The sequence below is a fragment of the Theropithecus gelada genome, chromosome 3 (genome assembly GCF_003255815.1).
Source record: "Theropithecus gelada isolate Dixy chromosome 3, Tgel_1.0, whole genome shotgun sequence".
Lineage (NCBI taxonomy): Eukaryota > Metazoa > Chordata > Mammalia > Primates > Cercopithecidae > Theropithecus > Theropithecus gelada.
The window spans coordinates 90,479,141-90,495,743 of record NC_037670.1 but is presented as its reverse complement, the minus strand read 5'-3'; the positions used below and the strand labels follow the sequence as shown (position 1 = coordinate 90,495,743).

Below are 16,603 nucleotides of genomic sequence, written 5' to 3'. Positions count from 1 at the left end.
ACACTGGAAGAATTCATGTTTAAAAATAAAACAATGCTCAGAACTTCAGGGGTGGAAACTGATGAGCTGTGTCATTCAAAGGTCCTTCTTGGCCTGCCAGCTTTATCAGACCAATAGAGACTCGCAGTCGATGAAAAGAGGTTTTCAAGTTAACAAAATGTGTAGCACCAAAGGATATTAGAAAGGAGGCTAAGGTGGTAAGTTAGAATGCAGAAAGTCACACTGCTTCCAGATAATTCCTAGAGTGTTTTTGTAGACTTTATGTAATGGAAAGGGTCTATTATAGCCATGTCCTTTTTCCTTAAGCCGAAAACTTCTTACAGAGTTTCATTGTTTAGGTTTTTGTATGTCTGACACTTGGAAGGATGGCTCTTTCCTGAAGACTACTAGAAACATGGCTGGAACGTTTTAATCACTCATGCTTATGTACATTTAAAAACCCTACATTTGACTGAATTATAAAGACATTCTTATTTCTACACATGTACTGTCTTCTCATGTTCCTTCAATATGAAAACTCATGTGTATCCTCTTCCAGAGTAAAATTTCAGGTAAAATATTTTTAGATGACAGGACTTTTCCTCCGGATGAACCTAAGAGGGGACCAGGAAATAAACTATTGGGATTAAAGAAATGAGAAATTTTCTAAGATAGTCACATGCAACAATCCCACATTTGAATAAAAATGGTGAATATACAAGAGGGTGCAGTTGACTGTACTGCTAGAAATCACTGTCCCATTCCAATACCCCCAAAACACAGACTCTCAAAGAGTACATTGGCAACTTTACATTATAGATGTCACTTCTGCTTTCCTTTATCATGATTAGGGGTCACAGTAGATGAGAACTGTTCCTTAAGTGATGTATGTAAATATCTTTCTGCACACAATATCATCTAGGTAACAAAGTTTATATGCCATTGTCAACAGGAACAACTATGTTATGAAGAGGTGGACTCACCCCCGCTGCCCACTAACAAATGCTTCTAGAATGAACAACGGAATTTTAGAACTTGAAGGAACTTATCAGCTGTCTAGTCCAACCACTCACCTTGGTCACACTGTTGAAAGGAATAAGAATCAAGGTCCTTAATCTCAGTACCGGATATTTTCAATATTGCAGGCCGATTGCCCATCAATTGAAGAGATGAAATTTTCCTCTCTGCCATTTATTTTCATTTCTAAATACCACTCCAGCATCTTCCCTCATTTTATTCAGTCTTTCAGCCTGGGGATTTTTCCAGTAAGATTATGTCAACTAAATCCCTAGTGAACACTTTGCTGTCCATCCCTTCCTTTTCAGAGGTTCTTTTGAATGTGACCTTCATGGTATAAACCACTCGGTTATTTCCATCTCCTTTCACTGTCCTCTCATCTCCCTACTGCCCTCTGCTATGGCTGTTCCACAGACTCTATCTTCTACTTGAGTCTTCAATCTGCAACTTCTCTGTGACTGGCTCCCAGAAGCTCCCTGAGCTTCAGACTCTTGTCTCCAGGTGTTTCCTGCATATTTTCATGTTCCTATCTCCTCAAATGCAACATATCCCCCCAAATCACCTTCCTTCTGCATAATTTGCTCATCTTCCTAAGAATGTCATCATATCTCCAGTCATGCAAGTTCAGAACTTCAGTTATCTCAGTCTTCCACCTTTACCCACTCATACTGATTTTTAAAAATTCAATTTAATTGTGTTCCTTTTTGAAGTCATCTTTCTTTTGGTTCCCAGAAAAACCACCCTAAACTAGGTTTTCATCAGCCTCTAACCAATCACCCTATCTTCAATTTATCTTCATTCTTGAACATCTATTTCATTGCATTAACCTGTTTGTTCAAAAAAATATTTCATTTTTCTTAACCAGGACCTTCTTCTCTAACTCGGTGGGTTTACTTACATTTTTGCATTGTACTTTCTCATTCCTATGCTTGCCCACAATAAATTCCACAGCTAGAATACACATCCTCCTAATTATCATCTCCAAATCCTGACTGCTTTCAGTGGTGGTTCAAGTCCAGTGTCTGCAGTGAAGCTTTCTGTTATGGTCCTTGAATTTACGATTTTACTTATTCACCACCTTTCTTTGTGCACAATTTCCAATTACTTTATATATCAGCTTTCTGAATATATCTGTCTTATCTTCTTGGTATGGCTATTGGAACCAAATCATACATGTCTTTATCACTTCTGAAACTATCCCAATAACTGTATTACATTATTTATTATATATATTTAAATGAGGCATAATAGTTAGGAGAATATTGGAGATAAAAATTCTGAGTTCTGCCTCTTGTTTTGTTCTTTCTTGCTGAGTGAACTTAGGCAAGCTACTCAAACTCTGTAAGCTTTCATATCTATAAAATAGACGTAATACGACCTACTTCATAGTGCTGTTGTATAGTACAGCTTAGCAGAATGTGTATGTATGTGTGTGTACACACAAACACACAACGTTTAACACAGTTTCTGGGCCATAGTGAATGCTTTTTAAACAGATGGCTAATTATAATTCTGCACACCATAGGCACTCCTTTTTGGTCAATAAACTGAAAAGGTCTAAATATGTTTTCATAATATGCTGTCAAGATTCCATTTCATGTTTTTTACACCATTGATTATCATACTGATATAGTTAGGCTTTGAGTCCCCAACCAGATCTCATCTTGGATTGTAATCCCCAGGTGTTTAGGGAGAGACCCGGGGGGAAGTGATTGGATTATGGGGGCAGTTTCCCATGCTGTTCTCATGATAGTGAGTGAGTTCTCACAAGATCTGATGGTTTTATAAGTGTATGACACTTCCTCCTACACACTCTCACTGTCTCTCTCTCCTGCTGCCATGCAAGATGTACCTGGTTCCCCTTGCACCATGATTGTAAGTTTCCTGAGGCCTCCCCAGCCATGTGGAACTGTAAGTCAATTAAACCTTTTTCCTTTATAAATTACCCAGTCTCAGGTAGCTCTTTAAAGCAGTGTGAGAACAAATGAACACACATATTTAATAAAAAATTACTTTTCTAAGCTGCATTCCACAAGAGTAGGAAAGAGACTTTCAATCTTCAAGCTGTGCCCAGTTGACAAGACCTAGTGTATAAAACTCTGTACAGACCAGTTTCATCCATACACATAACCCGATCAACCATGATTTTCAGCAATTACCATTTTAATAATGGAGTTAAAGCAGAACTAAATAATTTTTTGGGAAGGCTAGAAAAGTTTCCAAATAGCCAAGTCAATAGGTACAGGTTTGGTGACATAGGATTTGCTAGCGCCTGTCAAAAACTGAAACTCAAGGATTAGTGACCACAGTCAGCTTTTCCTATGAAGAAAGCCATGAACTTTCCTTCAACCAACAAGGCTATAACAAAGTCTAATCAATAGCTTTAAAAAACACAATGGAAATGTTGCAATATGGTACATTAAAAACTAGCGACCTGGCCTTTTTTGGCTGAAGTAATTCTTTTTTTTCCCTAATGAAAGAGTCTTTTCTCCTTTGTGCAGCAGGTCACAACTTTCCTAGGTTAACTCATACTGTATTTAAAATATCAGATGCTACACCTCCACCTCCACAAAGGTTGCAGGAAGTTTCCACCAGAAATATCTATGATCTCGCGAAGGGAGGCTCCACCCACATATAGAAAGTCAAAGCCACTGTCTCCCTCTGCCTTGCCTCATACCTCCCACAATGATGAGCAGCCACAGGGAAAATCTCTCTCTACACCATCAGCCAAACAACTTTCCTTCTAGGACCCCAGCTTCATTATTTCTGCACCCCTAGGCAGGAAAATTGCGAGGTCTTACCGCAGATGTTAGACGCGCAAGAATTTCATCACTGCTTTCTTCAGAGTCTTCAATTTTCTGATGAGACCTTTGGGAAAAAAAAGAACAAATAACTTTTCAGTTTTGGTTGCTCAAATTTATCTACCAAGTTAGGAGGAATAAAGGGCAAACAATGTAATTGTTATTATATTAGAGAAAGTACTCATGCTTTAACAAAGGTTGTGTCAGTAACGCCATAGGAACACAATCCTCTTGCAGGCCAAATGTTCTCACAAAATCAATTAGCAAGAACCTCTTTACAATGTACCAGTTGAATCCTGAGGATGGAGTATTACTCACCCCATGATACAGCAGAATAACCCTGACATGCCAGTTTTACATATATGGGCTTGCACAGAAGGTAGATGCAAATAAAAGGTGGTTAAGTGCTGAAATTCCCTCTAAATCTAAATGAAATCCAGATTTTGAAAATATGAAATATGAACTTTCCACTAAAATTGAGTTGTAGCCAAAACAAACTTACTATAAAATGGTATCATCATAGGCCTAATACCACCATGGGAATTATGAGGAATACAAAAACGCAGAAGTTTTGTATAGCTTTGTATTTGCCTTTTTAAGAGATTACTGCCCAACTAGGAAGCTAAGAATATTATGCATATGTTAAACAACTAATGCGATGTGTAACAATGTAAGATCAGTTTGTTTATTTGTTTGGGGAAAATGATCTTTTTAACTTAATTCATGAAAAAAGGCTTCACCAAATGTATATTCTAACAGACAAAATTATCTACTTCTGAAGAACAATCTTATATACTATATTTTTTCCTAGTTTGGTCAAAGAAAAAAATTGATTAATACAACTGAATATATAAAATTGTCTTCAAGATCTATTTCCACAAGCAATCCCTTTCAATATACGCTGTGGACAGTAGGGACTGGAGGTAACTGCCCTGCAGAGCAGCAATATCAGCATCACAGTCCAGTGACTGATTTCAATCTCAGTAACTACAGTGTGTCAGCTGGAATGCCAGCCTTATGGGGCAAGAGGGCTTCTCCCAGCTCACAGGACAGCTGGGAAGCAGGTCCTTAAGAAGGGAAAAGCCAGTTGGATCAATTCTGGCATTGCCTTCTTGTTTCTGTAAATGTTATTAAACCCTTTTCCAGAAAGAAAATCCCACCCTTCAAATCACAGCAATGCATTACAAACCACTGCCTTTACAAAAATTGCAAGATACAGGTATGAAGCAGTGCTGATGTTGTCAAATAACTTAAGCACTCATGCAGCAAAGTGTGTGAGATGCTTGCTAACAATCCACTCAATAAAAACTGTGGGAACTGAGCATTATAACTTGGGATCGTTTTTTCAAAAAGGTTACCTAGATGATGAATATTTCAAATAAGCTTTATTATTAAGATTTTCTATTCACAAGGCTTCTGTAGTTATACTGAGAAGAGACTGGAAACGCTTTATAACCTCAACCACCAAACCAGATTTATATGATTAAGCTGAGGCTACTCAACAGACAGGAAATTAAGAACCAAAGGCACTAAAGGCAAGAGAACCAAACAAGAGCTTCTGCTGCTTTGTCTGTGTCTGTAGTGACGCATGGGCTGGTCGTGCCTTTTCATGTTTCTCAGACCCCAACAGATACCTGAAGTATTAGCTAATGGGCATGAGGTATTTTGCACTAGCACAGATTCTCTCATGAATCTGCTTTCAACAAGCTGCTAAAAGGAACTCAAAATTCCAAGAGAAGCTCTTGTGTACGAGACTGATAATGGCTATCTCATAATTAATGGTTGAGCTGCTGCTATTTTAGTGGCAAATAATTTAGTCCCTGTTCCGAAGTAAAACTGTCTTTCATTGATCTTCCAGAACAAATGAAGCCTTAGCAAAAACATTTCTTAAGGAAATATGTGTAAGAGGGACACAGTGATGATCTCCCAAGAGCTGTCCCACAGCCCATATCCCATTGTTATCACCTCAATCACCAAGATTTAAGCCCAGAACTCCCAAGTATTTCTCTAGCTTCTGGCTCTCCCCTGAGCTTGCCTTGTTTTTCCATCTGCCTTCAAAGTGGCTCTATGTGGCAATTCCAGGAACTTTATTTTCACCCACATGGGGACCTTACAGGCTAACTCAACCTAACTCACACTGAACTCCTCTCTTACCTCCTGCCCTCAGCTCTCCCCTTGGAATTACAGGTCCTGTTCACCCTAGAGCCTTCCCTTCCCTCCTCACTCTGGCCTTTGGGAAGTCACCAGATCCTCTCACTTCCCTTCCTTCCCTGCCAAGCCTCTTTGACAGTCTAGGCTTCGCTTGAACAAATTATTTACAAATTATTTTACTTTGCTTTAACAAATTATTTGTTCAACTTCGCTTGAACAAATTATTTTAACCACCTTCTAACAAGCTTGTCTCTGGCTTCTCTTCTCGTACCCAGATACCTACAGACACCAGGACCACCTTTCTAAAACCCAGATCTGGTCCTGCTCTTCTCCAGACTCCAAACCTTCAGGGATTTTCTTCACTGCCCACTGAGGGCTCTAGAATTCGGAAATGCTCTTCCTTCCCTGCTAACATGCCCCATGCCCCACTGCACCAGCAGGCACCTGTACCTTACCCAGTGTAAAGGAAGGTCATGAGGGCAGGACTGGTAGTAACAGGCAATAGTGGAAGAGCCTGAAAAGGGCGAAAGAAGAGAGAAGGCAACACTCGGCTACTCTCCTTTCTTTCACCACTACGGTCACTTTTTAACTTAAACCCCCTCCTCAGCTCTAGGCCAAACTGCCCAAAAATACCAGACTGTCTTTTCTCCAGCAAATGTATCTTTTACAAAATTTAAACACATTCTGTTTTAATTCTGTATTAATGTACGTAAATACTTTTCAGTGCAACCGAGGAAAGACAAAGTTCTCACTTACCTAATCAAAATAAATAAGGAAACAGATGCAGCAGAGGAAAAGCAAGTATAATACTTGCATGTTTTCCATTATTACTAAAGGGGGCTATGCTGCTCAGTGAATGAGAGAGAGAGAGAGAAGCTGTGGGTCTAGTTTGTCAGTGATTAGAGAAAGAAAATAAAGAAACTCTTACTGGAATCAGCAGGTAATGACAGTGACAAGTGACATAAGACAGAAAGAGAAGAGAAATGGGGTGACCCCTGGAAGGAAGATCTCTCCCTGAGGGTTTATGCCAACAGATGCTCTCCGTTAGGAATTCCCTGGGTTACCTTTCAAGGTCTCTGCTTACCAGTACCCCAAGCCAGACCTGGTAATTCTCCAGGGGAGAGTGCTGAGTCCTGGTGCTCTAGGCAGATGTCTCTGTAAGTTCAAGAGATCTGCAATATCTAAGGGTGTCATTGTGAGGATGCACAGATGACAAAAACCAATGGTCCTCCACCCTCATCCCTCTAACCATCAAACTGGATGCGTTATCATTATGCCCACTCCCACCCGAAAGGAAAATAACAAAAAGCCCTGCCCTTCCTATAGTCCTCCTCACCTGAATTGATGGCAACTCCATCCTTCCAATTGGAAGCCATCCTTGAACCCCTTTCTCTCATACTCTGCCTTGTATCCACCCTGAAATCCTATTGGCTCTTCAAGACATATCTCTCACCTGACCACGTCTCACCACCTCCATCACTACCACTGTGGTCCCAGCCACAATATCTCTCACCTGGACCCAGAAGCCAGCGTAGTCTTGCTAAAATGTAAGTTAGTTCATGTCCCTCTACTCAAAATCCTTGAATGACTTCCCACCTCACTTAGCATAAAGCCAAAATATTTTCATACTTAAAAATATGCAATTAACAAAGACATATATTCAAGGTGTGCAACATGATTATTTGTGAATACACTGTGATGATTAGCATAATCAAATTTATTACATACCCATCACCATTCATGCTGTACATTAGACCTCCAGAACTTGCTCAATTTATAAATGAAAGTTTGTATGCTTTGATCAACATCTCCCCATTTTCCCCACCCATGATGTCTATATTCTGGACAAGTATGTTTTGCTTAATAAAGCAAATTCCTATGAAAAAAGAAGTGGGATGGTAGAAGAATGAGAATTAGATTTTTCTTGAGATCTTTGATATCATGAATACAAACCTTCTCAAGAGAAGATAATTTTTCATAGCATCTGGCTACTAGTTACGCTTACAGAAAAAAGTACTCAATGGGAATTATGAATGTGAAAGGTTTCATTAAGGGTCCGGAGTGTATAGTTATACTTTAATCTAAACTGAATAAAATTAGATTTTTCACATTTGATTTTGAGGATTTGAGTATTGTTTAATATTTAATTAGATGGTTCAATTTCAAATGCTAATATAATCAGGCCTAGATGTCCAATTTTTGCAAAATTCCTGTACTACTCTTAAATATAAATGTACTCTGATAAAGATAAGCAATCTGTTCCCACACTTGGAATAAGCCTTGTCTATAAACAATGGAAATTTTGAAGGACTTACTGTTTCCTTGAGAGAAGAGGTAATGAGTAATCACAAAGACTAGGACTAGCTGATTTCATAACACTTTTTACAAAAACAGTTTAAAGTAATAAGTGGAAATTTTGTTCACTTACAATGCCAATACAAATCTTATGCTAAGTTCCATCACAAAAATTTTCTGAAAAATACTGACGACAACAAAAAAATGTTTGTTTACCCACACAGTATTTCCTCCTCTCCAATGTCAAGAGGATCTAATTAGGAAAAGTTAAGTTAGGAGTACAAAAGGTAGGCTTCGGACACCAGAATAGCAGACTTCAACTTAAGTTCTCTGGCCAGAGAGTGTGAATCCATCACCATTTCAGAAACTAAAGAGGCCAAGGGATGTCTCATGTTGCTAATAAACATCAGGTAGAAAGAAAAAAACAGGCAGGATAAGGAGAACAAAGGAGGCAGAAGTGAGGGGGTGGTGGAGGTGCTATTTTGTACGGGGTGGTAAGAGGAGACAGGGACCTGAATTTTGGGAACCACCACTGTGAGATGATATTAAGTACATGACTGGGTGAGGGCACATCCAAAGTGAAAGCAGAAAAATAAGAGAAGTCCAAGACTGACCTCTACTGTGTTTAGAGGTCACTGCTTCAAAATGTAGGTTTCATTATTTAGGGACAGCCAGTCTGAATAATCTGAGGCAAACAGTTCAGGAGATGACTGGCATCAAAAAGACAGTTTTTTTACTCACAGTTTCCAAGAGGAGGGGGGATGACACACAAGGAGGGGCCACACAGGGAGGCACAGTGTCAATCAGGAGGCAGCGGATATGGGGGAAAATGTGGGAAAGAACCTTTATTATGGTTTCCCCAGAACAGAATGGGTGAGGGTGAGGCAGGGTAAACAGGCTGAGGATGGACTGTTTGATTAACTTCAGCAAGACCAAAAGCATAGGGACTGCCCCTAGTTGTTTGGTACCTGGAGCTGGGGTGATTAGGGCAGGTGAAAAGCAGCCCAGAAGGTGAAAGCCCAATAAAAAAAGTGGTTATGTTATGAGCTCTGGAATGGCTGGCTTACCTATGAAAGGTGGCTCCCAGCAAAGCTAGCAGGTAAGTTCTCTACTATCTCTAGGAATGGACTATTCCTGGGATGGGCAGTCTCTCCAGGGTCAACAAGGCCCCAGATGTCAAAGCACTGAAACACAGTTAATACAATCAGGAAAAGGAAGAATTAGCAAAGAAGCCTTAAAAGCAGCAGCTAGTGAGACAGAAGAGCGAAGAGATGTTATCCCAGGGGCCAACTGGAAAAACTGCTTCCAGAAGGACATGATCAATTGTGCCAAATGCTGCTGTCATGTCAAGTAAGATGAGGACTGAAAAATCAACATTTTGGCATTTGGCAACATGGAAGACTTTTGTAATCTTGACAAGGTTGCCTTCAGTGGAGTGGTACTGTTGAAAGCCTGAATGGAGTAGATTCAGAAAAGAATAGCAGAGGTAGAGAAAGTAACCATAAACATCTTTTGAAGAGTTTTGCTGTAAAAGGGAACAGAGACACTGTGCAGCAGCTAGAGGGAGATATAGGGAAATAGCAACACATGCTGAAAAGAACAATTCAGTAGAGGAAAAAGCTGATAGAGGAGGAAAAAAAAAGAGACTTCAGAAATGAGATCCTTGAGTAGGGGTGCAGAGATGGGATCAGTGCACAATGTGAGGAAACTGACCTTAAATAAGAATGTGGATCATGCATCCATTTTGATCAGGAGCAAAGATAGAGTCCACCAATATAGATGCAGGCAGGTTGATAGATTTGGTAAATAAAACATGAGAAAGATAGTTTTTAAAATGTTCCTCTCAATGAAATAAAAAGCAAGGAAAAAGAGGTAAGAGGGGAGCAATTGTGATACAGTTTTCTAGGAGACTGAATATACCAAGAAATGAACAGGACCATGCAGCAGCATCGAAGACCCCTCAAGATTAAAGGCCATGAATATAAAATGAGACTGATCATCCTTAGACTCCTTAATGAACCACCTCTTCCATCTACCTTTAAAATCTAACAGAACAAGATGTTAGACGACCATGGCAAGTGATGGCTAAAGAGAAAGGAAGTATTGATCCTGTGATTTTTCTATGTATATAACTATGTCATCTGCAAAGAGAGATGGCTTTATGTTTTCCTCCAAATATATGCCTTTTATTTCTTTTTCTTGACTTTTTGCATTGGCTGGAGTGGACCAGGTGTACTAAGAGAAGATATATTAGCCTTGTTCTGAGTCCTAGTAGGAAAGCATTTAGTCTCTTACCATTAAGTATGATCTAAGCTATAAACAGAACCAAAGACAAGAACCACATGATTATCTCAATAGATGCAGAAAAGGCTTTTGACAAAATTCAACAGCCCTTCATGCTAAAAACACTCAATAAATTCGGTATTGATGGAACGTACCTCAAAATAATAAGAGCTATTTATGACAAACCCACAGCCAATATCATACTGAATGGGCAAAAACTGGAAAAATTCCCTTTGAAAACTGGCACAAGACAGGGATGCCCTCTCTCACCACTCCTATTCAACATAGTGTTGGAAGTTCTGGCTAGGGCAATCAGGCAAGAGAAAGAAATCAAGGGTATTCAGTTAGGAAAAGAAGAAGTCAAATTGTCCCTCTTTGCAGATGACATGATTGTATATTTAGAAAACCCCATTGTCTCAGCCCAAAATCTCCTTAAGCTGATAAGCAACTTCAGCAAAGTCTCAGGATACAAAATAAATGTGCAAAAATCACAAGCATTCTTATACACTAGTAACAGACAAACAGAGAGCCAAATCATGAATGAACTTCCATTCACAATTGCTTCAAAGAGAATAAAATACCTAGGAATCCAACTTACAAGGGATGTAAAGGACCTCTTCAAGGAGAACTACAAACCACTGCTCAGTGAAATAAAAGAGGACACAAACAAATGGAAGAACATACCATGCTCATGGATAGGAAGAATCAATATCGTGAAAATGGCCATACTGCCCAAGGTTATTTATAGATTCAATGCCATCCCCATCAGGCTACCAATGAGTTTCTTCACAGAATTGGAAAAAACTGCTTTAAAATTCATATGGAACCAAAAAAGAGCCCGCATCTCCAAGACAATCCTAAGTCAAAAGAACAAAGCTGGAGGCATCACGCTACCTGACTTCAAACTATACTACAAGGCTACAGTAACCAAAACAGCATGGTACTGGTACCAAAACAGAGATATAGACCAATGGAACAGAACAGAGTCCTCAGAAATAATACTACACATCTACAGCCATCTGATCTTTGACAAACCTGAGAGAAACAAGAAATGGGGAAAGGATTCCCTATTTAATAAATGGTGCTGGGAAAATTGGCTAGCCATAAGTAGAAAGCTGAAACTGGATCCTTTCCTTACTCCTTATACGAAAATTAATTCAAGATGGATTAGAGACTTCAATGTTAGACCTAATACCATAAAAATCCTAGAGGAAAACCTAGGTAGTACCATTCAGGACATAGGCATGGGCAAAGACTTCATGTCTAAAACACCAAAAGCAACGGCAGCAAAAGCCAAAATTGACAAATGGGATCTCATTAAACTAAAGAGCTTCTGCACAGCAAAAGAAACTACCATCAGAGTGAACAGGCAACCTACAGAATGGGAGAAAATTTTTGCAATCTACTCATCTGACAAAGGGCTAATATCCAGAACCTACAAAGAACTCAAACAAATTTACAAGAAAAAAACAAACAACCCCATCAAAAAGTGGGCAAAGGATATGAACAGACATTTCTCAAAGGAAGACATTCACACAGCCAACAGACACATGAAAAAATGCTCATCATCACTGGCCATCAGAGAAATGCAAATCAAAACCGCAATGAGGTACCATCTCACACCAGTTAGAATGGCGATCATTAAAAAGTCAGGAAACAACAGGTGCTGGAGAGGATGTGGAGAAATAGGAACACTTTTACACTGTTGGTGGGATTGTAAACTAGTTCAACCATTATGGAAAACAGTATGGCGATTCCTCAAGGATCTAGAACTAGATGTACCATACGACCCAGCCATCCCATTACTGGGTATATACCCAAAGGATTATAAATCATGCTGCTATAAAGACACAGGCACACGTATGTTTATTGCGGCACTATTCACAATAGCAAAGACTTGGAATCAACCCAAATGTCCATTAGTGACAGACTGGATTAAGAAAATGTGGCACATATACACCATGGAATACTATGCAGCCATAAAAAAGGATGAGTTTGTGTCCTTTGTAGGGACATGGATGCAGCTGGAAACCATCATTCTTAGCAAACTATCACAAGAACAGAAAACCAAACACCGCATGTTCTCACTCATAGGTGGGAACTGAACAATGAGATCACTTGGACTCGGGAAGGGGAACATCACACACCGGGGCCTATCATGGGGAGCGGGGAGGGGGGAGGGATTGCATTGGGAGTTATACTTGATGTAAATGACGAGTTGATGGGTGCTGACGAGTTGATGGGTGCAGCACACCAACATGGCACAAGTATACATATGTAACAAACCTGCACGTTATGCACATGTACCCTAGAACTTAAAGTATAATAATAATAATTAAAAAAATAAAAAAAATTAAAAAAAAAGTATGATGCAAGCTATGGGTTTTGTATAAAGTCTTATCAGATTGAGGAAGTTCTCTTACATTTCTATTTTTCTGAGAATTTTTATCATGAAGGTTTAAATTTTCTCAAATTCTTTCTCTGCATCTATGAAATTTATCATATAATTTGTCTATTTTTAGTCGGTGAATATGGTGAATTACATCAAATGATTTCTGAGTGTTGAGCCTTCCTTGCATTCCTGGGGTAAACTTCCCTTTTTCATAATGTATTTATAATTTTTATACATGAGGAAGATTGTGTCTATACTAATGAGTCACACTGTTCTGTTTTTTTGTTTTTTTGGTTTTGTTTTTGTTTTTTTGAGACGGAGTTTCACTCTTGTTGCCCAGGCTGGAGTACAATGGTGCAATCTTGGCTAACCGCAACCTCTGCCACCCCAGTTCAAGCAATTCTCCTGCCTCAGCCTCCCGAGTAGCTGGGATTACAGGCACACGCCACCACGCCCGGCTAATTTTTTTGTATTTTAGTAGAGATGGGGTTTCTCCATGTTAGTCAGGCTGGTCTCAAACTTCTGACCTCACGTGATCCGCCCGCCTTGGCCTCCCAAAGTGCAGGGTTTACAGGCATGAGCCACTGCACCTGGCCTTGTTGTTTTCTTTCTCTGAAATCTGTCATGACAGTGCTGGTCTCATAAAATGAATGTGAAACAGTCACTCCTCTTCGATTTTCTGAGAGACTGTATAGAAATGACATAATTTGTCTATGGCCATACAACCCTGACGGTGCCCAATCTTGTCCCATCTCAGAGGCTAAGCAGGATTGGGCCTGGTTTGTACTTGGATGGGAGAAATGACATAACTTATTTTTTAAATGTTTAGTTACATCTGTCAGTAAACTTAAGTAAGCCCATTGTTTCCTTGTTTGAAGTGTATCAACTACAAATTCAATTACTTTAGTATACATAATTCTATTCAGATTCTTATTGAAGGACCATAGGTAGTTAATCTACCACTTATGTAGCTTTTCCTTTATTCCTGAATTTCCAACTTTCCCTCTGATACTGTTTCTATTCAACCTGAAAATTTTCCTTTAGATTTCTTTTAGAAAAGGTAAGCTAGTAACAAATTCTGTTAGTTTTCCTTCATCTGAAAATGTCTATTTCACCTCCATTTTTAAAAACTATTTTCACTGTAGAGGATTGACAGTTTTCTCCCCACTCCCCACCCCCCCACACACACACTTTGAAGACTTTCTTCCACTATCTTCTGGCCTCCATGGTTTCTAACATAAAACCTCTAATTATTTGAATCATTATTCCTCCTGTAGGTAACGTGTCATATTACTCTAGCTACTTCCAAGATATTTTCATTATTTGTTTCTTAGTTGTTTTTAAGTATCTAGCAGTGTGTTTCTCTGAGTGCTCCTGTTTGGGGTTCACTGGACCTCTTGAATCTACAGATTTGTCTCTCACTGAATTTGGGAAGCTTTTGGCCATTATTTCTTTAAAAGTTTTTTTCTGGGCCGTGCGCGGTGGCTCAAGCCTGTAATCCCAGCACTTTGGGAGGCCGAGACAGGTGGACCACGAGGTCAGGAGATCGAGACCATCCTGGTTAACATGGTGAAACCCCGTCTCTACTAAAAAAATACAAAAAACTAGCCAGGCGAGGTGGCGGGCACCTGTAGTCCCAGCTACTCGGGAGGCTGAGGCAGGAGAATGGCGTGAACCTGGGAGGCGGAGCTTGCAGTGAGCTGAGATCCAGCCACTGCACTCCAGCCTGGGCGACAGAGCCAGACTCCGTCTCAAAAAAAAAAAAAAAAAAAAGTTTTTTTTCTGCACCAATCTCTTTGTCCTCTCCTGGGATGCCAACATGTGTTAGACTTTACTATACTGTCCACCAAATCCCTGAGACTATTCATCTTTTTCAATTTTTTTTTTTTCTTGTCCTGCACACTGGATAATTTATAATGATCTATCTTCAGGTCACCTCTATTTTGCTATTGAACCAATTCAACAAATTTTTAACTTCAGGTATATTTTTCAGTTCTAAAACTACATTTTTTTTTAATTTTCTATTTCTTGACTAAGAACTTCTCTCTCTCTATTCATTTGAAATTTGTTTACTTAATGGGGCATAGTTAAAATAGCTGTTATCAAGTCTTTAATAATTCCAATATCTGAGTCATCTCAGGGTTGACATTAATTGTTTTTCCTTTGACAAATGGTCATATTTTTCTGATTATTTTGTGTCAAGTAATTCTGTATTATATTCTGGCCATTTTGAACATAATGCTCTACAGCCTCAATGATTCCAGCTGCAGTTCAGTTTTCAATGCCTTTTCCATGGTACCTTGGGTCTGTCCCACAGATGTCCATCTCAGGAAACTCACATTTGTATAGTTCATACACAAAATTAATGAATCGCTTCCCTAGGTTTCTCCTCTCCTGGACTCCCCTATACTCTCAGACTAGCTGCGGCTCCTCTGCCCAGCTCTGACCAAAACCAAACAGAGTTTCTCCTTGTCTATTATCTGCCTGCACTGCCACCACCACAGAGCTCTGAACCTGGGACAAACCTGTAAGAAAAAAGGAGAATCAAGACAAGGATTTCTCCACCCACCCCATCCCATCACACTCTTCAAAACTATAGGGGCCCATTTTCCTGATTCTTCTTGCCAGAAATATGAGGTTTCTACTATAGATTTTGACAACTGTGCCACCACTGATCTCCCATTCTACAGCTGGGACCTGCCTTGGAGGCAAAGCTGTGAAATAAAAGAAACGAAAAGGGAAAACTCACACCAGTGTAGGTCACTTCTCCAAAGTTTCACTTCGTTCCATAATCTGCCTGCTTTTATTTACTTTCGAGAGGCCTCGGGTAGTTATTGTCTGTATTTTTTCTAGAGGTTTCAGCTGTAATCAATACAAGAGATAGGCTCTAGTAGACTTGCTCCATCTTGGCCTGAACCTGTAGCTCCATCAGTAGATTATTCTTCATAAGACTCTTCAATGGAATTCGTTATCTTGCCATAGTTAACGCCTCATAAACAAGAGGCCAAAAAGTCAAGGTTTTCAGGGAAAAAATTAAGAGTAGATAGGCTGAAAATATGCATGTCAGTTCTATTCTTAAATGTAATAAGATAATGAAAATGTAGAAAACACAAAAGACAGGAATAACCTATAACAAAAACTAATTTTCAAAAGTTGGGAAGAGCTGAATATTCCACACAGTAATTACAGATTTTTTTTATAAATTTAGAAATTAACTGTACGAAATATTTTCATTTCTCAGGAAATAATTTTGGGTTTTTTTCCCACAGCTTCAGAATCTTCGTGATAAGCTCCTAGGTATCACTTGTGGCACCCAACTTCCCAGCTTGTTATCTATATGAACTGAGCTCAACCCCTGTTAGTCGCTGAAGGCCTTACATTATTTACATATCGTCATATCCCTCACAGGGCCAAACACGGAAGCTTAAGATCAGTAGATGCCTGGTGAGTAAGTCACTCCACGCAGTGCAGGTGACAAGTGGTTGTCTTTTCCCAGACCCTCTGCTCCCTCTTCCTCTTCCTCACCTAAACATTAAGAGAAGCAAATTCCATGATCTTGTAAATCCCTTGTGGATACCAATATGTATGAAGCTAAATTTGTGAACTTTTCAGAAGTGTCAGCCAAGTGGCGACAGGCAGCATGTTTGGTAAAATCTTTTTATCACAGTAATATTAGCCAGTCAGG

At 39.4% G+C, this 16,603-nt stretch overlaps 1 protein-coding gene across 1 annotated transcript in view; it reads right to left on the bottom strand.

Moving 5' to 3' along the window:
• RAPGEF5 (Rap guanine nucleotide exchange factor 5) overlaps positions 1 to 16,603 on the bottom strand; it is a 242,022-nt gene that overhangs the window by 171,894 nt on the left and 53,525 nt on the right. The window contains exon 6 of the mRNA XM_025380367.1: positions 3,798 to 3,864. Coding sequence (XP_025236152.1) covers positions 3,798 to 3,864 — 67 coding nt within the window. The remainder of the gene's footprint in view (positions 1 to 3,797; positions 3,865 to 16,603) is intronic.